Genomic DNA, 25,961 nt, shown 5'->3' with positions numbered 1-25,961 from the left:
TTGAAATATATATACAAGAAAAAAAAGAACATTCTTTTTATGTGTAAAATTAGTAATGAGCAAGTTTAAAATGTTGATGATAAATGCATTTTTGATTGTTTTTACCGTCAAAAGACATTGTATTTCCTTATCATAATTTTTCTTGACCACTTTTTCACGTTTAAGATTCTTTCCTTTTTTATGAATATTGAAAGATAACTTTCATTCTAAGAGCATTTTGCTCGTGAATTTATCTATTTTTTAAAATTACAGTAAATTTTGCACACAATTTTGTTGTTTTAAATGTGTTTCACTTACAAGTGTATCGTAGAATGGAGTTAAGAAATACTTATCTTTAATTATTTGTTTTATACTTATCTTTATTTTATCTATTTTTTGTAATAATTTAAATACTATTTTATCCATAAATAATAAATTTATTTTTATTGCTATTTTTTTTAAAGAAGAATGTTGTATAAAACACGTTTTTGAAAATTTAACTGGCGTTGTCTTTTTTTTTTAAGGTTAACTTTGATAGTTTATCGAGCCTTTTTTAAGAATTTATAGTTCTGAATCCCAGCCTTGGTAATGAATGACTTAGTTACATTTTTCAAATATTTATAGTAATGATACTATCATGTGATCCCACGTTAGGATAACTATTTTAGAATTTTTTACTTGAAAAAAGTGTCACTTGAAACAACTTAACCTTTGAAATCGTAAGACGATTTTGAAATTGCACCTTTTATCGTATCGTTTGTGATAAAAAAGTATATTTTTAAAGATTTTACAATTTTGACTATCATTTCTTTCAAAAATAAATTAAATTTCTCTTTAATAATATTAATTCCAAAATATTTTATTCAGATCGATGTCGTTTGCGTAAAAATTAGGAAACGATTTAAGAAAACTAAATATTCTATTGTTTCGAAAAGCGGTTTTTTTTATATTTATGAACATTTTTAAACTAAATTTTTTATTTTCTTCTTTCAATACATTTTTGGCGATTCTTCTGCTGCGTAAATTTTGAAAACAATTTGGCGAATTTCGACGATTCCCGCGTAAATGAATTTTTCTCCACGATCGAGACCAAGTACCGGCTGCAGCTATGATTTCCCATGATGCCTTTTTCCAAACACGTTTTCCCTAACCATTTTCCAGTATTCAGCTTTTGGCGTTCTGAGTTGGTGTCATGGCGGTCGCACAAGCACCAAACACAAATATGGCGATAGTTCCAATGCAAACTAATGTTGTTGTTACTCAACAACAACAAACTTATGCTCACACAACTATGGAAGATTTAAATACAATAACTGCACTTGTGCCTGCTGATGAAGTAGGACCCCCTCCTGCTAAAAAAGGTCGAGAATCAACTGGAAAATGGAAAGGGTACGACAGCAAGCGAGTCTTCAAGAAAGAATGGGAAGAACGTTATGGTAAGTATTTCAGCCGCTACTTTGGCGAGCGAGATCGATGTCGTTTCGGCACGGGTTATCGTAATGGCGGCCGGTTAGGCTTCGGGGCGACGCCCAGGACGCCAATCCTTAAGGTAACACTAAAATTACGCCAAATGAAGAAGTTGATAGCGCAATATGAAGAGTGTTATGTTTGTGCACATTGGTCATTGTTTATCATTGATTATTAGTATAATTAAATTAAATACTCTATCTAAATTATGTAACAATTGGAACATTAAAATGGCGACATCGTTGTCTCTAGAAAGAATTCTTAAAGTCCACTGTATTTTAAGCAGTGATGTCAAATATTTGAAAATGCAAAGTTATGGAACATTTTGGGAAATGATGTAATTGTTATTATTTTAAAAACTAAGAATTTGAGTAATTTTGATCATTTTAATTATAAATCGACCTTCAACCATTTATGATATGTTATTCCATATCAAAAGAATTACTTAAGCCTAAATTCTACACGTACATGAAAATTATTTAGAACAATTAGAGAAATTCACATTTCATTTTTATGCTTTTTAAATTTTTTTTCCCCTTTTTTTTAAATAAATTTTCTGTCACATTTTTCATAAAAAAAGTTTTCGTAACATTGTTTAAAAATTATTAAACAAAATTCTAATTCTTTCAATTTATATTAAAATTAAATATTACATGAGCTTACAATTTAATTAAAATAGGTGTAATATACAGCTGATAACGAAATGTTGTGTTTAGTTAATTGTGGATTTCATTTTAGCATTCAACAAAGTAATTATATTCAATAATTAAATTTTTTTGTTTTTAATTTTTTTATTAATTGTCTAACAAAATTAAATAAAAACAAATTGCTTAGTATCTAAATAGAAAAAGTATGAAATCACAAAGTATGATTTGTTTTTGATTATGTATTGAATTGTCTAAAATCTAAGTGTAAAAAGCAAAATTAGAGCAAATATTGGCAATGAATAGCATTTTTGTCAAAAATAATTCTAGTTTTACTCTTTAAATTTTATAATTTTTTAATAAAAATCCTTCTGCACATGTTGGTTTTAATTTAATATATATAGATATTTTAGTATCAAAATTCAAGTCACTTTAAAATTCTACCAAATCTGTATATAGTGAATGTCAGCTATCAGACCAACTTCAACACTAAAAAATAATTCATAATAGCACTTCTGTCATAATAGCACTCCTGTCATAATTGCACATAGTCTGATTTAAAATTTTGCTTTATAATAGCGAGACAAAAATCTGTAAAAAATTGTAAGTTGGGTGTTATAATTATTGTTAAGAGTTACGGAGTTACACTAAATCTTAACACTAATGTAAATAACTTCTGAACTCATTTTAAATTGTCCAACCCAGTAAGTAATCATGAAGTATCAAAATATCTTTTCAGCATTTTAAATATATTGATTTACTCTAGGTTTACCTGAACTAACTTTTCTCTAAACTTTTAAAATACCAATAACAGCATTTTTTATAAAAAGTTTCTCCTGCGGTATCAAGTCTTCTTAAGCACTGAAAGAGCGTGTTGCTTTATGTAGATAATTTTTAAAAAAGTTACAGACATAATTTTTCAAATAAATTAAAATATTAACAAAAATAAAATGTATTAAAATTAAACAACAAACAAACTTAGTAAGTTTGTTCAATGTATATATATATATGTATACATAAGCATACATACATGTAGCACAATAAGGACAAGAAGGATAAAAGAAAGAAGAACAGAGAAATTTAATAAGTTTTATTTACTGCGCATAAGCTGAAATGTATAGAACTCATAAAATAAGTTAAAAGTATAGAGAAAACATGCACAATAATAAAGATTAATGAAAATAAATATTATTAAAATAAAATATTGAAAAAAATTTTATTTAAAAAAAAATTATTAAAATAAAATATTGAAAAAAAATTTTGTTTAAAAAAAATTAAAATAAATTATTTAAAAAAAGTTTATTAAAAAGTTGGAAAACAAAATAATGAAAAGATGCAATTTCTTCATCAGCTCACACAATTATATAGTGCTCCTTTTCGCGGATATAATCGTGTGAGCTGATGAGATTATATCTTTTCATTATTTTGTTTTCTGTTTTTTAAATTTTTCTTTTTTAAAATAAAATTTTTTGAAATATTTTTAAAAATATGTTATTTTATTAATTTTTCTCTTTTCATTAATCTTTATTATTTTCCATGTTTTGTCCAGGTCAAATTTACTACATTTTAGCGGTACCTTCACAAATTCAACTTTAGGAAAAACGGTAGTTTCGCAAAATACTTTTTCTTAAAATTTTATTTTTTTATCCCTTAAGAAACAATAAATCTATATTTTTGTGTTGATTTTTTAATATATTTTTTAATTTTTCACAAATTATGTATAAATTTTCACAAAATATGTACCTTTCTGAAAATCCTAGACAGACCCTTGCTCTATATTTTTAACTAATGCATACAGGGTGTTTGAACCATCCTCAAACAATAGAAAACATGAACTCAAATATTTTTTTTTTATAAACATAATCAATATCTGCCATTATTTTAGTTGCTATTTTTATAACTATTTAAAAACATTTGAAAAATATATACAAAGTAAATATTAATACATAATATGCAAAATATTAGAATATTATAACAAAATATTAGAAAATAGAATTTTTTAATTCTTTTTAGAAGATTATTTTTGTTTTATAAACTAAACAAATGGATGTGGATTAAAATATTTTGTTAGCAGTTATATTTTAATGCTACAAAGCAGGGTTCGTGATTTTTTTGATTTAAATCAGATTTTTTTGATTTTTATTCAAATTCACTGTATGAACTTTAATTTATGATTAAAAAAAACTTTATAAATGCTTGATCAAAATTAAATTAATATTAAAACTATATTATAACAATATTTAGAACAACATTTTAACTTACTAAAATAATTTTTCATTATAATACATAGCTTTGAATCCATAGCAACCATTTTGAAACAAATGCATGATTGAAATTTAAAGACTAGTTGAAATAGAGAATTTAGAGAATACTTTATGGGTTTTTCTGAAAGATAACTATTTTGTGAAAATTCAGACATAATTTTTGAAAATTAAAAATTATATTAAAAAATCAATACAAATACGTTAAAAATTTGGATTTATCGTTTCTTACGAGATACAAAAATAAAATTTTAAGAAAAAAGTATTTTGTGAAATTATTCTACCGTTTTTCCTGAAGTTAAATTTCACTTGGACAGACCCCTGTACTTTAACTATTGAAACAAAGTTTCAATTAGCAAACTGTAATTTTAATTTAAAATTTCTTTTTTTTTTCTCTTGATTTTTAAAATGACAAAATAAATGTAACAGATTGTGTTTATAAATGTAGTCATTCATCAATAAATAAATAAATATTTAATCTATATATTTTTATATTAAAATATTCCTTTTTAATTCTATATCAAAATGATAAGTTAAGCTAAAAAAAAATTTTTTTTTTAAATCAATGTACTCATAGAAATTTTTTTCCACAAAATTTCTATCTAGAAAATCAGATGTCAAAGATACTATAAACATATTATGAGAAAAAAATACCAGTTAATAACCCTATAAAAAATATATAGGCTTTTTATACTGCTTCAACTCAGGGCTAAAGAGAATACAAGGGCTAGTTCACTCCGCTCTTAGAGCTGAAGCTACGATTTCCCTCCTCATGACGTCACTGTGTCTACAGATCTCGGAGATCGCAAGCAAAGATATGATAACTTTGCATCTTTCTCTTGTAAAAATAAGTTAGACTTTTTCTGGTTATTAGCCTTCAAACTTTACGTAATTAACACATTATTTCCGTTCATAAACATAGTTCAAAAAAAACTTTCTTGGTTATTATATTAAAAAAATACCATTTTAAACTTATAAAAATGTTTTGCTAGTTGGTGAAAATGACACGATAAATACTTTATTTTAAAAAGTTCAGTTTTAACTTTAACTATTAAGAAAAATGAAGGCATATATCGACACTTTTTTTATCTACATATTCTTTTATAAAGATAAGTTAAGTTAAATTTAGAATCCCTGATTTTAAAATATGTCGTTAATAGCAATTTGTTCATACTTAATCATTAGGAAACATCAACCTTAAACGCTAATTACTGAAACAAAATAATAATTTAGGTTCATAATGACATTAGAAATTTTACAATTGTTTATAGACATTTAAATTTACGATGATATAATTTATAGATATTTAAATTGAAGAGAATATAATTTTTAAAAAAAATCATAAATATTTAGAATAACTACATTAAAAAATATGTTATGAAATTAGGAGAATTTCAACTATATACTATATATTTTATTTATACTTTTTACTTACATTTTAATTTTCTTTGACTTTATCTATTTTTTAATTCTTTTCACCTGCCTTTCTTTATGAAGTAACGAGGCGGTTTCTATTTAGATAATGAATTTTTATAAAAGTTCTTTACGACAGAATAAACGTATTGCTGTTTTATATTAACTGTGTCATTTCGGAATCCATTCTTTACATAGTTGTTCATTTACTTTAGGGAACACGCGAAAAATTATACTTTTTCCTTTTGTTTTTATATCAGAATTTTTGCAAGTTGCAATCGCGCAAACTGGCATTTCGATAATAGTTTTAAATTCTTGTAAATTCACTGCAAAAACTGAGGAAAGTCATTATAGAAAATAACAAATGTCTTAGAATATCTCGCAAAAAGAAATGATCCAATATTAGTTAGAGCTAGTAAGGCCAAACGCTCCGTTCTTGAAGTAAAAGTGCGAGCTTTGCGCCAAAGTGACGTCACTAGAGTGACGTCGGAGGATCGGCGCGGCAAGAGATACTTCAAAGGAGTGAACCAGCCCTTCTATTCTCTTTAGCCCTGGCTTCAACTGGACTTTGAAAGAGTTTGAAAGGGAAGAATGGCATTATATCTGGAAAAAAATATCTGAATTTATTGGCCTTTTTTTTTCTTTCTATTTTTGACAAATTAGGGTAATTTCTTTTTAATATAACCTCAAGTTTCAGAAATATACATTTTCCACCATTAAAATATAATGTAGATTTTAATTACACGCTTTTTCTTTCAAAGGGTATAATTTTAATTAACAATATTTACATTATTTTTTGAAAAAAATCATGTTTAATAATTACTTTCTACAGCTATGCAAGTCTATATTAAGACAGCATTAAATGTTTGTTTACTTTAATCTGTACTTTCAATCTCAAGAATCAAAAGATTTTTAAAACTGTAATTTCAAATGTGTTGGAATTTAACACACACCAAGAAAGAAAGTAATTTCGTTAACTAAAATTAATTGATGCAATAGCTTATTTAAAATAAATTTTGAAGCTAAGAAAATAAAATAATAAAAGTATCAATTTAAAACACTGTTTTTTAACTTTTATAATCAATATATATCAAAAAAAAATTAATTGATTTAAATTAAATCAATGATTTTTTAAAAAAAAATCATTTGATTTAAATCATGATTTAAATCATGATTTAAATCAAGCTGATTTAAATCAGCAAACCTTGATAATAATTTAGATATAAGAATGCATTAAATTTTAAACCTAGATAAAATATTGAATAATATGAAATTAATCTTATTAAATTAATCTTATTTTACATTATAAAATTTTATTTAATTTAACTGGTTAAAAGTTTACATGATTGATTCATTATTTTGCTGATCATAGCAAAACTAATTCTAAATACATAGTTGAAAGAGAGATTCGAAAAACTATCAATAAAATTGTTCCATAAATAGTAGTTATGTAGTTAGTTGGCCTGTAAAAGACTTTATTTTAACGTAAAAAAAAGAAGCAAAAACTTAAGTATTTAAAAACAAATAAATAAAATGGAAAACAGCATATTTCTTTGAACCCGGTATTATGCTTTTATTTCTAGTCAAAGGAAGAATTTTCCTATGTAAGTTTTCTTTTTAACTGAAATTGTTCCTTTTGAATTAAAATTTAAACCCAAAAAGTGTTTAACTAGGTAATATCTTAAAAACTCTAAACCCACGTGGGTTGGTTTTCTTTAAAAAAAAACCAGTTTTTTTTTTAAAAAAATCTGTGTAATTGTATATATATATATATATGCAGTACAGAACCCGTTATCCGGAACTCAAAAAACCGGAACGAAATTCGATAAATTTTCCCGCTATTTTTAAAAAATTAATTTTTTNTTTCAAAAAAAAAAAAACATTTTTTTTTTCCTCATAGGATTTTAAGATTTTTCTTTCTATTTTGAAATATGTTTACCTTATCATCATTTTGGAAATAATCATTAGTGAATTACTTCATCGTTTTTTCTTTTTAAGATTATTTTCAAAATTTTTTTTTTTTAGTTGGGTTTAACAGTTAAAAAAACGGCTTTTTGTAGCGATTCAGAAAACCGGAAAAATCAGTTATCCGGAATAGCGGGGGTCCCGATCGGTCTGGATAATCGGTTCCCTACTGTGTATCTATATATAGTTGCCTAAGTTAAAGCTTCATTTTACTACCCAACTATGTTAAATTTTTCTTTAAATTTTACCAGCATTTTAGAATTTTCTTATTATTAGATTCTATTTTTACAGATTATTGGTGAATTCCAGCAGTAATGTAAGGACAGTTTATGCTTCAAAATCAATGAATTTTTGACTGTAACTAAAAATGTTACCAATTTTTTCAATGATTAACATTTAGAGTTTTATATTCTTTATAGCTAATTACTGAAAATCTCAAACCTACAAATTTTCAGTTAATAACTTTTTTTAAAAATTTAAATAAAAAAAAACTGTAACAGAAGAACATTTTTTCGACAGGATTGTGACATTTTTAATCTAAATTCAGCCGAGCTATAAAAGAAAAATTTTCGGAAAAATAAGAAAACATAAAGAAGGTTTCAATTATTATAATTTGACCTGTTTTTTTGAAAAATAATTATATTAACCATGGAAACAAGTTACTCTTTAACAGTAGCAGAAGGACATAAAGTTCGAAATTATAAACTTCATTTCAGGTATTCTGAAAGGCATGTTTTGCCATGTGCTTGTTTACTTTGATGTTTAATCCAGCCCTGAGTACAACAGGAAAATAACTTCAGTCCACTCGAGAAAATTGTATGAAAAAATACAAACTTAGTTTTATTTTTCATTGAAAATGTATTAAAACTGAATAAATAAAAAAAAATTAGACGTACAAAGTACATAACAGTATTAAAGAGAGAAAATATGAATGATTACTTTAGACTAGAGAAATTTGTCATTCATTTGGATGAAATAGGTTTTTTTCTTAAACTAAAGTAAATTTCTTTCTCCCTGTTTTGATATTTCAAAGAGTTTTAGAGGACGCCCAGTGGCTGAGTGGTAGCGCTTCGCTCTGGCGTGCCACAGGTCCTTAGCTCGAACCGGGCATGGTTGACTCAGCCTTTTATCCCTTCAGTGGGTCGATAAACTGAGTACCAAGCATGCTTGGGAATTAAGCACTGGGAATTCCGCAGTCAGCTGACCACCCAAGATTGGAGTTTTTGCAGGCAAAAAGGGGTTTTTGCTAGGACAGTGGCAAAAAAACTGGTAAATACCGGCAAAAACTAAATTATTTAAATTGCTGATTAAATTTTATTACAAAATAGTGGAAACAAATTTAAATCGATCATAAGGAATAATATTGATACATTACATGAGAAAATTATTTTTAAAAGATTGAAAGTTTTTGACCTCTTTTCATCTTAGAATCCTTAAATAGTTTTTTTATAAAATGATGAATAAAGTATTGAATTTGCGCACATTTAAAAAATTGCATTTCTACTTGTATATTTTAATTAACTACACATGTTGATAGATATTTTATGCTTTAAATTATAGTTATATTAATTTAAAATAAGTTAATTTCACTGCAAAAAAGAGAATCACTAATTTTCAATCAATAATGCTTTAAACTACTAAAATGATATATTAATGTATTATAATTTAATTATGGAATAATAATTTTGTTATTTTTTTTAATTATATATATTTATAGTATATATTTCAATTTTAGGAATAATTTTGTATCAAAAATGTGTTTTTGTCCTCTCTTCTTGGAAAATATAGGTTTTTGCCACTTTGCTTGACAAAAACCTGTTTTTGCCAGGACGGTTTTTACCATGGTTTTTTCTACCTGCAGCAAAATCTTGCCAATCCTGTGACGACCTAACTGGAACATCTGCTCTTGCACTCCAGAGCCTAAGGTCAAGAAAACTGAGATGGGTACAGTAGACCTTGGCCCTCTATGGGCTGTCGTGCCACAGTTTAGTAGTTTGGTTATAGAGTTTTGGAGTGATACGCTTAAATAAAACAGCTTGATGACTGAACAGATTGCAAACTTATTATATTTGATTTTATGTAATGTTAATCATCTTTCCCTGTACTCTTCGAATATCATTAATAATTAAAATTAATCCAACTTCACTTTTAGTTCAGTTATAATTTATTAGAACTATCTTGATTGGCTTAAATTGTTCAGAAATTGACTAAATGTAATATTAAATGTGGTTGTTCCGATTAATGTTTAAAATATTTTTTTTGAAATTATTAATTGACTTTAATTGTTTGAAAATATCTTTTCAGCATGGGTCACGGCTGTTCCCGAGGATCCAACTCTTGCATACTGCAAAATTTGTGGGAAGAAAATCAGAGCTCACAAAGGAGATATAGAAAAACATCAAAAAACGAAAAGACACTTGAAAAAACAGACAACATCAGATATCTTAGCTGACTTAATACCTATCTCATGTGGTGAGTCAGATCTTGCAATAAATGGTTTGTATTAATAACAGGAGTTATTGTTTTTGTTAGTTTTTTTTAAATAGTTTTAGTTTAAATTTTTTCATTTTTGTCATTAAATTTTCTTTTTTGCCTTTTCACATATAATTTTAATTATTTTTCAAGAAATTGTGATTTTATTTTAATTACTTAATTTATGTAGTGCATCAACTTTGTTATGTATATGAGTTGATTTACACATTATAAATATTTGCATTATTTGTAATTATTTTTTATTACTTGTATTTTATGTTATTTTTATGTACTTTTTGTTATTTAATTTGGGTTATGTTTAGTTTTCTGTGTTTGAATTATTTAATATAAATATAACTAGTTTTTGTGCTAAAAAAATTAACTAAACACTTATAAGTATAAATTTAATAATTTCATAATACGATTATTTATAATTGCCTTCAATTTAAAAATATACAATTATGTTAAATGATTTCAAAATTTTTTTGAAAGTTAAGTAGCTTTAAAGTTATAAAGATTTGTATCTATGGTTTAAGAGCTATACTGTTGTGCAATAGAAAAATCTATGTGCGCGACAATAAATTCAATATTGAGATTTTTATATAGTTGGCATTTTTGTATAATAAGCTATATATTGCACAAAGAATTGATCAGAAGTAGATGTTTTTTTTATCATATTGTTAAGTTCTAATTTAGAACAATAATGAGGGAAAGAAAATAGTTGTGAAGCGGCTTTTCTCGAAATCTAACGTGATGGTTTTGTGTTTTTTTAAAAATTTTTTTTATTTGAACAGCAGTTTACAATTATGATCTTTTTTTTTTTGAAAAAAATAATAATGGTAAACTGTCAAACATTCCAAAAATTAGAGAATTATTTTTTATTTTTGAAGTCTTATTAAGTAATTTTTATTATCTTTTGAGCAAGCACATAGGTATAACTTTTCCAAGGGCGGAGTTAAAAAATTCAAATTTGAGAAATTGAAGTGAAGTTAAATTTAAAATTGAGGACTAATACTTATGCTCTCTCTATATATTTTAAATATGTCTTGCACTTTTTAATTGTAAAAAATTAACTGCAAATTTTTAATTGTAAAGTGAATTTAGAGTTTTATTTTTTGATCCATGTATATTTGAAAACCACTATTCTAAGAGCTGGTCAATTTTTTACTTGTATTGAAAAGAATTATTTTTGATAGCATAATTTTTGAAAGCTTCTTTCAACAACATTATCTCTTTATATTAAAAAATCGTCTGGGTCATCTTAACATTACATTTTTACTTTCTGCGCAAAAACTATGAGGTTTAAACATTTGAAATTACGATGGATTGCAGAAAAATGTTCAGGGAGTACGATGAAATAAAAAAAAATTACTAATTTATACTCAAACAAAATTTTCTTGGAGTTTCATTAATCTAAAATTTAAATTCAGCATCCTCTTTTTCTTTCTAAGTTCTTATTCACAGGTGATTACGACTTTTTTTATACTGATTTGTTAGGGAGTAACTCAGTTTCAGAAAAACTTAGGGAACACAAGATGTGGAAAAAAATAAAAATCTATAATGCTTCTGCGAATCAATAAATTGAATTCCAACAAAATTTCCTTGGAATTTCCCTAATCTAAAATGTAAATTTTGCTACTTACATAAAATCTCATTAACAAGACATTTATTTTACTCTTACCAGCACCCTTTGTTTCGTCTGCAATAACGACTTTTTTTACGCAAATTTGTTAGAAAGGAATGTTACAATTAGGTTGAATCAATTTGCAGTTAATGCAATTGATGTTCTCATGGTTTTTAAAATTTTGATATTATTATGACACACAAAATTTTAAATCTCAATCTCCCATATTTGAATAATCACTTTTTGATGTGCTTTCCTACGTTTTATTGGCTATTGTTGCTACATATTTCTCAAAAAAAAAAATTCTGAATCCCTAAATTGTTTGTACATTATTATTATTGTTATGAAACGCTAACTTCAATTCATGCCTTTATTAGTCACTTTTCAACGCGATTCCACTGTTCTTTCGATCAATTTTTTACCAGTTATTGTTACTGCTATTCACATGGTTTTTAAAATCCTGATATTTTAATATATTATTAAGAAACAAATTCGATTTGCACATTTGGGTGAATGCTTTTTGACATGTTCCATTTGCACTAAATCCATATGACGTTCACTCTTTTTGTTGTTGCAGTTTTGCTGTTTTTACATGATTTTTTAAAATCCCGATATTATTATGATGTGGGAAATTCAAATCGTACACTTTTCAGCAGTTATTATTGTTGATTTTTGCATATTTTTTAAATCTTGATATTTTCAATACAATATTATTTATTACAACACTTGAATTTCGAAAGATACGTTTCATTAACCCTTTTTTGATGGGTCTGATTCGAGTGATTTCGTTCTGAATAAACGTGGTTTTATCATCAATCTCTTTTTAAACTTTTGCTGTGAATATTATGGTTTTTGAAATCCTTTTTATTGCAATGAAGGTTTTCTAAGTGTAAAAAAATAGAATGTGCGATTTTTTTTTAATAAATATATTTTATGTGTGAAAGAAAAAGATTTATAGGATAAAAAATTTTTCTTTACCTTTTAAAAGTTTAAAAATTTTACTTTTATATATAAAAATGAGTCATTTATTTATCTTGTATTTACAAAAGATATACTAAATCTAAACAAAAAAAGAAAAAAAAATACACATTGAGAAAAAAAAATCAGATAATTCCTTCATCCAGCATGTCTGTCATATACACAAACTTTTAACTAAATTCAAATTTCGTTATGTTTTATTATTATGTAATGTATAACTTAAAGACAAAATTGTATCTTAATACTAATAAAAAGTTTAACTTTGAAAGTTATTTGAAAATATTATTCTTTGAAAATAATTGTTTAGTTTTTAAAAATAGGAATGCTTTATTGTATTTAAATCACCTGATGAATTGACATTCCCCCTTTTTTTTTTGTAAAATGTAAATAAAATGTGAATTATTAAATATTCACATTTTATGTACATTGTTACAGAAAGTTTTCATTCTTATAATTATCTAATTTTTGTTTCACTAGTTGCAATATAAAATTTTTATTTAAGAGATTTTTCATTTAATGAAAATTTAATTTTTAATATTAATCAAAACTTAATTATTTTTGTTAATTCTAATACATGAACAATATAAATGTTGAAAAAACTTGCATAAATTTATTATTTAAAAATTGTTTTAGGTATATCCTCAAAAGTTCAACTGCAATAATAATAAATATTTTTATGTATTGGTTTAAAATTCTATATATTCTATAATAATTCTTTTATTGTCAATAATATATTATATATTTATTACTTTATTAACTCTTTATGTTTTTTTTTATTAAGTGTTATTTGTTAAATTTTTGTTTGCTTTTTACCACCAAAATTTGTTCTTCTAACTAGAATTCTCATTTTCATATAGAAAACTTAGATGGAACCAAAAATAATGACATTGAAAGCAATGGTGATGCAAGAGTTGTACCCCCACAGGCACAAGTAAGTATTAAAATAGTGATTTTTTCCCCTAATATATCAAGTTATTTATGAAACATTCATTGCTATTTAATACCTGGAGGTATATTATACAGAAGGACCAACTGAAATAGGATCTCAGCGTAATTTTATTAGAAGACTTACATTTAATTACCGAACAACTTGTCGAAATTTGTTATTTTAAGTATTAAGTAATAAGAATGTATCTCTAATCGAATTGAGAATTCGTAAATTATGAAAATTAAAATTTTTTGATAGAAGTAAATAATTAATTAAAAATGTTAGACATTTTGTTTATTATGTAATGAACTGTTCTTGAGATGGCAAATAATTTTTTGTAGTCTATTATAACCTTTTTTTTTTTGAAGAGTTTGAATGGTTTTGAAACTAAACTGGTTTATCAGAACAGTATGCAGTAAAACATTGTCCAAAAAATGAACTTCAAAATTAATAAAATGGAAAATTTGCATGTCTTAGTACATTAACACTGAAATTCATAACATTTTATCCAATAAACTTAAGAAAATGTAATTTTATCAGAATGTACTTAGAACATGTAGTTACATCAAATAACTGTTTTCAAATTTAAACATTCTGAAATTTATGTTAAAATAAACAACTTAATCAATACAATTATATGTGTGAAAGATCATTAGCAAGCACTGTAAATTATTTATATATAATTATTTAAAAATAATTTTGATACATGAAGGCGATAAATAAAAACTACTTTATTTTGTAAATTTAACTTTTTATAACTCGAAAGGTAAATAGCAACCTTCAATTAGCAGGTTATGTTTTTTAGTGGAAGAGGTGGAATAGATGAAATAATTTTTAAGAGTTATTTAATTTTCATTAAAATATATACTTTGAACATTATCAATGCATGTCAGTTTGTTTTTGAAGCGTCTAAAGAATAAAGTGTTTTAGTTCTGTCTTTTTCCAATCCTATGCATGGAATTCCGCAATTTAAATTTTGAAACTTTTGCTGAATCCTAATGAGAAGTTTACATACATGTGGTTCTGGCAGTTTCATGGATTATCACCATTTTTAATATTTGGAACTGCACCGTAATTCGGTATTATCCATATTTACCTAATTTAAAAGTTACACCTTGCAATTCGTGTTCACATGATTTAAAAACCAACATCTCGACTCAAATTCACTCGATTTAAAAATCCAATATCATGGTTCATATTCTCTCGATTTTAAAATCCAGCATTACGATTCATATTCGTGCTAGGGCTGGACGATATAGAAATTTCNACGCTACGGCAGATCGGACTCTGTTCTGTACATTCTCGCAATGATTAAACCGGTGTTTCACTACATCGGAGAGAGCAACATCGATTTAGCGTTTGCTGTCATGAATAAATCGATTTAGTAGAGTCGAAATGCTCACTCCGGAATTTTGTTGAAGATGAAATGGATAAATCGGTATTACGATGTTGGAGTTAAACCGATATATTGTCTTACATCGGTATAAAGCCCAGTCCTAATTCGTGCAATATTAAAATCCAATATCGTTATTCTTATTCATGTTATTTCAAAATGCAACATTGCGATTCTTGTGGGAAATAAGATTTTTCCTTTATTAATTACTATAAAGGTGTGTTATTCTTTGTTGGTAGGTAATTTAGTTATAAATCTTATTTCAAAAAATTATGTTAAATATAAAACATGTATGGTATATAGAATGATATCTTGCATGGAAAATTTTCAGGGTTTTTCACTTTGTATCACAATAACCCCAGTTTCTTCTTTGTCTTCAAAAAAGAAATTTTTTTTCTTTTTCTTATGCTATTAAATGAAAAAGTAGGGCAAAACAGGGAAATGAAATTACAGCATAACTTTTGCTCAGGAGCTCAATGTTTGGAGGGCTTATGGTTCTTACCTTTTAGCGTGCACTTTTGTGAAGAAAGAAAAGATATTTTCGTTTTTAATTTTACATAGCCCTATTTTAATTAACATTTGTGTAATTTTGTTAAAAGAAAGGTGGAATAGTTAATTATTAGTTTCATCGTAGCGAACACATAACCTATAACTCGCAATAGTAATGTAAAAGATGATCCTTTGGCTTGGTGTTGGATATCAGTTATCAATTCTATCTCTTTTTTAATTAATTAATTAATTTATTATTATTTTTTATGTTAGTCAGCTATTTCTACTTTGTTCTTAATATTATTTTTTAATTTTCCAATTAACATTAATTTCTCTTTATTCTTTTTTTCCAGTGAATTTTTAACATAATTTTTTAATCCGATAGTTTGTCATATTTGCTAATTCAATCTTCTTCAAAAGGGGCATAATATATTAAAAAAACATTGAAACACATGTATCATTTTTCATTTAATGGAAAATCAACAAAACTAATTTTTTTTTACTTTATCAAAATTAGTTAAATAAAGCTCCTCCCCTTTTCTTTTTAAATTTTTTTTATTAACTATTCAATTGTATCTGCAGTAAGTTTTTTCAGTAGTTTATTTTAGTAGTGTAAGTCTTGACTCAATTTTACTAATAAAACTTATGACTTTGTATCTAATCAAATCACAAATTTAAATAATTATTTCTAGCGTAACTTGTAATATAATTCTACCTCTTCTTTATCTACCACATAAACAGTGCCATTGTTCTTAAACTAATTGATTTTGAGAATTTAATTTCATCTCCCAAAAATAAACTTTTCAGATTTTTTAATACAAAATGACTTTTCTCAAAATTTCAAATTTGTTTTAAAGTAAGTCATTAAATATTTTTATTATAATCTATTGTGTTTTTATTTTTTATCTTTAAATAGTATAAGTTTGTACAAATGTTTAATATAATTGCATAATAGTGTTTATTATTGTAATCTGAAGTATAAGGTTTAAAAATAATTTATATTGTGCTCAACATAATAACATATGATCCATTTAACTTGCATTTGATTTTTGTTGTAAAGTGCATAATTATGGTATATTTACTCCTTGTACAACTTTCTAATTGCATTTTTAGATAGTACCTTTTTATTGCAATTTAGCACAATTAATAAGACATTTAAATTTTTTCTTCTGTTGAATGGTTTATCATATCTATGCAAATAATTATATAATTTTCTTATGTGGTAATACAAATCAAGCCATATTACATAGTCTCTGATAGTAAAATTTTAATTTTTTTTTAAAAGACGTTTTAATGGTGTATATTTTTAAATTTATATTTGCAATATTATTGTATTTCATTTGGGATACCTATTTTTGTATTTTCAATGTCATTTATATGCCAATGAATAAGTGAGAAGTCATTTTATGCCTTTGTGATGCTTTCAAATTATGATATTAAGTTGACTAGTTTGGAAAAGTCTAACTCAGTAAGCCTTAAGTCAAATCTTTTAAATTTTTTAACCTTGATTGAAAAATGTTCATGTTATTGAAATAAATAAAACCATTGGTAACAATAATAAAACTTTCATAATCAATAATCAAAGTGATCACATTGTTACGACTCATACGTTTTGTAGCCAAACTATCTTGTCAAAAACTTCTTTTAACTAGAAGTTCTGATAAAATGAAAATGTAGTTTCTGCAAATGATGTATACTCGGAACTAGAATAGATTTCAAAAAAAGAATAAATAATAATAATAATAACTTTGTGGAAAGGAAATCTGACTTAGCTTGCAAACCCAATCCATAAAAGATAGTTATGGGGGGCTTGAGAGTGTTAGCAAATAAGAGGCAAAGCTCAATAGTAAATTAAAATTCATAAAGTGTTTAACATATTGGAATGATTTTTTTTTGATTTTCTTCATCTTGTGTATTTAGTTAGAGTAATAACATCTGTATTAATCTCTCCTTTAAACTGATGACTTAGATTAGTACAGCTTTGGCATTCATTGTGTTTTATCAAAGAATTTACACTTTAAAAAGATGTGGTAAAGTGTGCCATTTAAAGTGTAACATGATGTGTTAATTGACTATATTTCTAATGAGATAGATTTCATTAGAGAAAAATGTTCATTTCTTTTTATGCATTGAATAATTTCATAGTTGTAAAATACAGTTAAAATTTTGACACAAAATTTGTTTTGGAAACAGATGTTAAAATCTGTTAGCATCAAAATTATTAATGAATAGGGAATTTTAAATTCACTTTTCATAGGAGCACGAAGCTTTTTGAACTGTGTGAGCTTTAATAGTCTCTCTTTCTTTCACTCTTATCTCACTTTTTAATATCAGAATTCTGTATACTGATCTTTTCTTTGTGGAACTGCCTAATTTTGTATTAATATCTAATTTTGTTTTTGAAAACAGTCCTTTATAAAAAAATAAAAAAAACTGTCAGCTTACAATTTATAGATTGATTAAACTTAAGATCAGGAATTTGCAATTTGGTTTGCTTATTAGAGGATCATTTACTAATTTTTATTTTATTAAAAGTTCTGTCACTCAATCTGAGGTTTCTATGCTTAATTTTGTGGCATGCGATTCTCCCCATTAATTTACACATTTATAATAACCACTTTATTTTTATATTGTAATTTAATTTTGTAATTAAAACTTTATGTTAGTACCATTGCATTATTTTTAAATAAAATTAAAATGTTTCAACTGCATTTTTCTAATTTTTGATATGATATATGTCAATCCTCTTAATAAATGTTGTAACAACCTGTGATAACATATTATTTTTTAAAACAGGATTCATATTTGTCCTAATTTTCCTGATAAAAATATTTTTCCCCATTTATAGTTTTTTGTTTTGATATTCCTGATTTTTTTATGCGGTCAGTTTATCCCATTTTCTTCAAATAATTGATTTGAAGAATCGAACGATTTAGATTTTTATTTGACATATTTTTATTTTAATTGATAATGATTGTAATAATTGCAAAATTTGGATAAATTAAACTTAGGATTTGTCTGCTAATTTTATACATGGTTCAGGTATATAGCCTTACCTGCAGGATTTGCGGTTTCGAACTTTTTGGGAATTAAATAATTTTGTGAAGAAAAAAATTTCAATATTTAATTTTTTAATATTAATTCAAGTGTCATACACTTCTTTATTATTGTTTGTAAATGCAATTACAAATCTTATAGGGTGGAGTTTTTTAGTTTCTCAATTACTGATTAATTTCTTTCATCTAATTTTTATTATTTTTTTTTTAAAAACAATTAATTCACATCAACAATTCAGTATTCATATGCATTTTTAAATGCGGAATATAGGGCTGATCCTCTAAATTACATTGGTACAAAAATGTTGAGCAGCATATTCATTGTGTTTTCGTTTTTGAGATTGTTGAAACCATTGGTCTGTCCAGGCCGAATTTACTACCGTTTAGCGGTACCTTCACAAATTCAACTTTAAGAAAAACGGGAGAAAAACCTGCAGGTAAGGCTATATGCATGGTTCAGGCATATAGCCTTACCTGCAGGATTCGCGGTTTTGAACTTTTTGGGAATTAAATAATTTTGTGAAGAAAAAAATTTCAATATTTAATTTTTTTAATATTAATTCAAGTGTCATACACTTCTTTATTATTGTTTGCAAATGCAATTACAAATCTTCTAGGGTGGAGTTTTCTAGTTTCTCAATTACTGATTAATTTCTTTCATCTAATTTTTATTTTTTGTTTTTAAAAACAATTAATTCGCATCAACAATTCAGTATTCATATGCATTTTTAAATGGCAGAATATAGGGCTGATCCTCTAAATTACATTGGTACAAAAATGTTGAGCAGCATATTCATTGTGTTTTCGTTTTTGAGATTGTTAAAACCAGTGGTCTGTCCAGGCCGAATTTACTACCGTTTAGCGGTACCTTCACAAATTCAACTTTAAGAAAAACGGAAGAAGAACCTGCAGGTAAGGCTATATACATGGTTCAGGTATATAGCTTTACCTGCAGGATTTGCGGTTTCGAACTTTTTGGGAATTAAATAATTTTGTGAAGAAAAAAATTTCAATATTTAATTTTTTTAATATTAATTCAAGTGTCATACACTTCTTTATTATTGTTTGCAAATGCAATTACAAATCTTGTAGGGTGGAGTTTTCTAGTTTCTCAATTACTGATTAATTTCTTTCATCTAATTTTTATTATTTTTTTTTTTAAAACAATTAATTCACATCAACAATTCAGTATTCATATGCATTTTTAAATGGCAGAATAAAGGGCTGATCCTCTAAATTACATTGGTACAAAAATGTTGAGCAGCATATTCATTGTGTTTTCGTTTTTGAGATTGTTGAAACCAGTGGTCTGTCCAGGCCGAATTTACTACCGTTTAGCGGTACCTTCACAAATTCAACTTTAAGAAAAACGGTAGTTTCACAATTTCAACTTTAGGAAAAACGGTTTCACAATTTCAACTTTAGGAAAAACGGTTTCACAATTTCAACTTTAGGAAAAACGGTTGTTTCACAAAATACCTTTTCTTAAAATTTTATTTTTGTATTCCTTAAGAAAGGATAAATCCATATTTTTGTGTTGGTTTTTTAATATAATTTATAATTTTATATATGTTATGTCTGAATTTCAATATTTAATTATGTCTCTTAGAAAATCTAGACAGACCCCTGGAAACCCTACTTGGTTTAAGACGTTATGAATTAGATTACAAATTTTAAATAAATGTTGGTATGAGGAAAAGAATTGACTAACTGACACTGGTTATTTTTTTTAGTTATTTATTTCTCGATACCAAACTATAAATATGAAGGAACTTTGTTAAAGATATTTACTATCTAAATTTCCATATTCTATTCTCCCGGGTGAGGAAGGCATACAGATATATTCAAAATTTTAACTGTTTTAATGGAGAATCATATTTTATAAGCAAACATTTTTATTTATTCTTGATACTTAAGTTTGATACTTGTCTAGCTATGAAGCGTCTTTTAAGACTAATATGCATTGTTATTTGATAAATTAGTTGCTAACAAAATTATTATTTAATAAATTAACTACTTAACTGTTTTTCAAGTAATTTTTTTCAAAAAAAAAGGATTTTTAGTTCTTATGCATTTTTATTCACCCACTTCCTTTTTTTTTTCTCTATGAATTTCATGCTTGTTTAAAAATTTTAATTCAAATCTGGTTATTAAAAATACTACATAAAATAAATTCACTTTGTCACATTTAAAAAGGGGAAAAAAGTGGTAAAATTATTTTGGACATTTATTGTTTGAGACGTGAATTGCATTTGAATGTCATCTGTTCTAGATCTCGAATGATTTTAACACTGCATGTAAATAATAATAATTGTTATTACAGGTTGCTGATGGCCAGCAACAGATCATCTACTTCACAGAATCTGCTGTTGATTCAGCTCATCAAGCTGCAAACAGTGTCATTGACAAACTTGTTGAAAAATACCATCAGAGAAGATTGGACAACCTAAAAATAGAGCACGAAGCCATTCTTCAACTGTACAAAGATCAGTTACTTCTATCACAGAGAGAGACTCAATCAAAAGTAGAGGCAGATTCAGAAAAAGCTCAGTACGAGAGAGACGAGCACGAGGCTAGGTTAAGATTCATGCAAGAAGAACACAACGCTAGGTTAAAGGCCATCGAGGAAGAACATAATGCTAAATTGAGGGCCATTGAACAAGAATTAGTGTTTTCACAGCAAGAATACGAGAAGAAAATGCGCTTGCTAGATGTACAGTTATCATCGATGAAGTAGCCTCATTTGTTGTTGCCATATTATGTATACATTTTACAGACGACTGACAGTTCACCAATATTTGGTGGCATACATTTTGTACAAAAGATAAACCATATTTCCATTAAGATAATGGAGAAGATATCATTGGAGCTTAAACTTTCATGAAAAATAATGTATCTTGCCCCTTCTTTTATTCATGGTTTCTCATTGCTATCATACAGTCATTCTCCTTACAACAAAATGTGATTGCATTTATTTAACAGAGGCTATTCAGACTTATCTCCTTTTTTTAAAAAAAAAAATAACGATGACTCAAATCAGTTATATTTTCAACATAAAATATTTTTAAATATTCTTTTCTTTAAAATTTTATCACTGGCAGTATATATCAAGCTTTCAGTTGATAATGTTGCTTTCTTTAAATTTAAGTCTTGACTAAATGTAGTTCTGAAGTGTTACATTTATAAATTTTTTTTATTTTTTATGAATTGGTTAATTAGTATTCAGTTAATGTTTCAGTTTATAACGCTTACATAATTGTAAGAGTATTTTATTTATTGCAATCTCACATAGGTTTAAATTTAAATAATATTGTGTTTGTATTATTAACTTTTTGTATTAGAACTTTTTTATTTTCAAATAAAATAAAAAGTTCTGACTTTTTAAAATTATTAATTTACAACTAATTTTTTTTTAAAAAAATGTGACATGGGCATTAAGAGATTAATATTTATTTATCATAATTGACTATTTTATTTAATAAAATGAAAAATTTATATCTTATCCTAAGTATTGGACATTTTTTCATTGTTTTGCTTTTTTATTCTCCGTTGCTTACCCAGAAACAGTATAATCTTGGTCCTTCAAAAACCTTTTAAGTGAATGATGGATATGAAAGTATTGTTATTTTACCTGAATTGTGTCTAAAATTCTCTCAAAGTTATGTTCCTTGCCTCTATTAATAGATAAAAGTATATTTGTATACTTTTATCTCTTCAGCTTATATTCCCAAAACTTTTTGGTTTTGTGTGAACATATTTATCAAAAAAGCAATTACTTAATTCTTTCAATATTTCCAGTTTTGTTTTGTGACCTCAATAATTATAAATTATTTTTAGTGCTCTCTAAATATTTTAAGTTATTTTCAAAAAGCAATAATTAATGATACAGAATGTCTAATACATAATTGAATCATGATTTTAATGTAAACAAACAGCATTCAAAGAAATTATTTTGCTATTAATTTAGAATAAGCAACAAAAAAAAAATCTTAAGAGTTGTATTATATTAGTAAAGCATATTAAATTAACTTTATACAATCTTACTTAGTATGTAGGTAATAGTTTTTTGCCAGTCTTTAATTGTATCTTTTAGTTAATTGAAATTTATTTTAAAAAAATTCTGAATTTGCCCTTCTTTCATTTTGTTGTATACATTTTTTTTATTATTTTTGTTTTATTGCATATTATTGTTCTTAACCTCAAAAATGTATTAAATCTATCTAAGTTTTAGTTGCAAAAATCATTTAAAAAAGTATACATTACAATTTAACAGTTTTACTTTCAATTGTTTAGAAACTTTTTAATTTATTCTTATTGAAAATATTCTTTCATTTAAATTTACCTTTAGAAAACTTGTTAAACACAAATTTATATTATATTTTCGCTTAAATCTTCTGTTAAAGCAATACATAACTGTTCATTTAAAAAAAAAACTTTTTTTTGTATATAGTTTTTCCTTTTAATTATACTTATTGATTTTTCTGTGCAATTTTATTTCAAGTGTAAAAAGTTTTCATTAAGAATTAATTATTCTCACCATTTTTTTTAGATATAGATTTTTATTCATAATTCACTGAATGCTTCATTAAAATGCTTTACTGTATTTTTCTTTGCATAAGTTTATCTTGGATTTCTATTAGATTAATATTTGTCTTATTTCTACCTGATTTAGAGTATCTTAATTGCTATTTTACTAGTTTTAATTATATGTACTGAAATTTCTCTAACTCAAATTTGATTTTGAGTGTCAAAAAATATGAATTAATCTGTTACATTTTTATTGAGTGTTCAGCCTTAAAATTCCTGAAAAATTCTTTTCCTACTTTTTAGCAAGTGTGACATTTGTTATGTGAGGTAATGAGCTAAACGATCTCGCTTCATTTAATCAAATAAGTATAAGAAAAAATAATTTAAATCAGTAGAAATATCAAAATGCAATGATGCATTACTATTCACAGCAATCATAATTGTGCAAATAACTGAAGTATGTTTTGAGCTGCAATTTTGATTGCTGTAGATATTTTCGATTTTAAGGCTGAACAACCAGTATTTGTTCTTAGGAGAATGGCTGTCTTTACTGACCCCTCTTTATTTCTTAGTGCATCATTGTATGCTGATATTTCTCAATGTTCTTGTCAGCAGACTGAGAGTTAAGTTTGAAGCGAGAGTGATAGACATTACCTTCACGAATATGTTGCACTTTCTAAAAAGCCGGAAAAGAAATAAAGCCTATTCTTGTTTATGTTGTTTCAAACTTTTATATTATGTTTTTATTTCCATTTATTTATGACATAAAACTTAAGAGTTAGTATTTAAGTTTAAATATGTATGTATATCAATTGTCCTTTTTCTTATGTGTTCTAATAGTCAGCTTAAAATATTAGTTTCTTTCTCCTTTAAAAAAAAGAAAAAAATTCCTTTAACTATTTTTAAGTGTAAATAATAATAATAAAAAATGTTGAAGGAATAAGGTAATATGTTCACTATTTTAGAAAAATATCTTTTTTTAAAAATATAATTTAGAGTATAAACCAGATTATTTTTTATTGATAAAATAAAGTTTGTAATGTGAACATTCTTGTAATATATGTATTGTAATTTTTTTAATGTTATTATTATTTATTCACAAGCATGAACTTAGAAAATATTGTTTAATATAATTTCTTATTTTTTTTTTGTCTTAGAAGAAAGAAGACAATATATTTTATAATCAAAATATAATTAACCTGATAATATAGTGAATAAAACTAGAGCCAGTTGGTATTTAGCAAATATTAGAAATATTTCTTTTTTGACCTTATGTTTTGTTTGATTTTTTTTCTATAATTTGACTGTTGCCTTATCAATAGTTTAATTCTTAAGTGCACCTAAATATTTATTCCCCCCCCTCAATTTATAGAAAGAATTTTCGTCCGCATTTTTTTTAAAAAATGTTATAAGTTCTAATAACTATATAGCTTTAGTAATTATCTAATTAAATACATGTAGCTTTCTCAGTATTTTATTTCCTACGAAAAAGTTATTTGAAGATTAAAAAGAAACATTATAACTATTATTTTTTAAAGCTTTTCATTAGTTTATTCTAGTTTGGCAGCCACTGATAATCATTCGCAAAGAAAAGTTTCTATTACACAATCTGTTATTTCTGACTAGCTTTGCCTATTGATGACAAATTTCTATTTTATGAAATACCTAAAATAAATTGTTTCATGCATTATGTTCTTGGCCTACAAATACTTGAACTATGCTAATTACCTGTTCTGTAATACTCTGGTTCACTAAATAAAACCACTATTTTTTTGCATTGTTTCATTTCAATTTTCTTATTTCTGTAAAATGTTTAAAAAAAATTATCAAAATTTTTTTCTTTTTAAATAAATACATGGTTTTCAAAATAATTTAAGATGCAACTTTTTAAAATACTTTACATACAGTATATCTTGATCTTAATAAATGTTCTTGAGGCCTTTCTTTTAACTGGAGCTATGGAGTTGGTATTTGGAATGTTGGACCTGGATTAAAATACTTACGAAATTTCCAGAGCGTATTGATATTAAAATGTAGTTAATGTTAGTTGCAAATTATATATTCCTATGTTCGGTTAGAGTTGTTGTTGTCAGTCATTAGGGCAGAGAGGGTGCGATTGTTCATGTTTTCCACCTATGGCCAAGAATTCAACTTCTGTCACACTCATTTATAGGGCGAACCCATTCATACTTTTAACCTGAATCAGAGAACGATCAATCTGCAATTCAGTACCCTCAGAGGTATGATTTGTTATGGGAACATGGAGAACTTTGTGACCCAACAGATTTAACGTGCATCAGTAATAATTTACTACACGGGGAGTTTTTGGCCGGCTGGGTTCGAACTCACGTTTTTACAAACGCGAGTCCAGCGCCCTGCCAACCAGACTATCCCGGCCTTCATAAGAGTTCAAAGTATTTTATTTTAAGTTGCATCTTATGTTATGACTTAATTGAACAGTTGAAAATTTTAATAGACATATTAATGGAAAATAGAAATTTCAAGAATTTATTATAGGAAACGTATTGATAATTATTAACTAATATCACACAAAGATGAAGATAATTTTTATCTGAATATTAACAAGCTAGGAAACTATTACGAATGATATATTAAGAGTTCTCTTAACGCATTTGTGGTTACTTAAGTCATTGAGGGGTAAATTAGCTATTTTGCTGGGTAAATTTCTGATGCTGATTTTTTTTTGTTTTTGATTGATACTTTCTAGTTTAGTGATTTTCTTCTCAATAAGTTGCTTCATTTAG

The 25,961-nt window shown here is 25.7% G+C and overlaps 1 protein-coding gene across 2 annotated transcripts; it reads left to right on the top strand.

Annotated features, from left to right (window-relative positions):
- Positions 1-969: 969 nt before the first annotated feature.
- On the top strand, positions 970-24,981 carry LOC107436522 (uncharacterized). 2 transcript variants are annotated; one of them, XM_016048281.4, is made up of 4 exons: positions 970-1,415; positions 10,034-10,201; positions 13,661-13,734; positions 20,993-24,981. In XM_016048281.4, exons 1-4 carry the CDS (start codon positions 1,172-1,174, stop codon positions 21,404-21,406), a joined length of 900 nt encoding a protein of 299 aa, XP_015903767.1. In that variant the 5' UTR covers positions 970-1,171; the 3' UTR covers positions 21,407-24,981. The 2 variants fall into 2 exon arrangements, with proteins under 2 accessions (XP_015903767.1, XP_015903766.1); XM_016048280.4 differs by having other exon boundaries at positions 971-1,415; positions 10,034-10,225.
- The last annotated feature ends 980 nt before the right edge of the window (positions 24,982-25,961 follow it).

The sequence above is a fragment of the Parasteatoda tepidariorum genome, chromosome 4, assembly GCF_043381705.1.
Source record: "Parasteatoda tepidariorum isolate YZ-2023 chromosome 4, CAS_Ptep_4.0, whole genome shotgun sequence".
Taxonomy (NCBI): Eukaryota; Metazoa; Arthropoda; class Arachnida; order Araneae; family Theridiidae; genus Parasteatoda; species Parasteatoda tepidariorum.
This window is presented reverse-complemented; position numbering and strand designations above follow the sequence as displayed.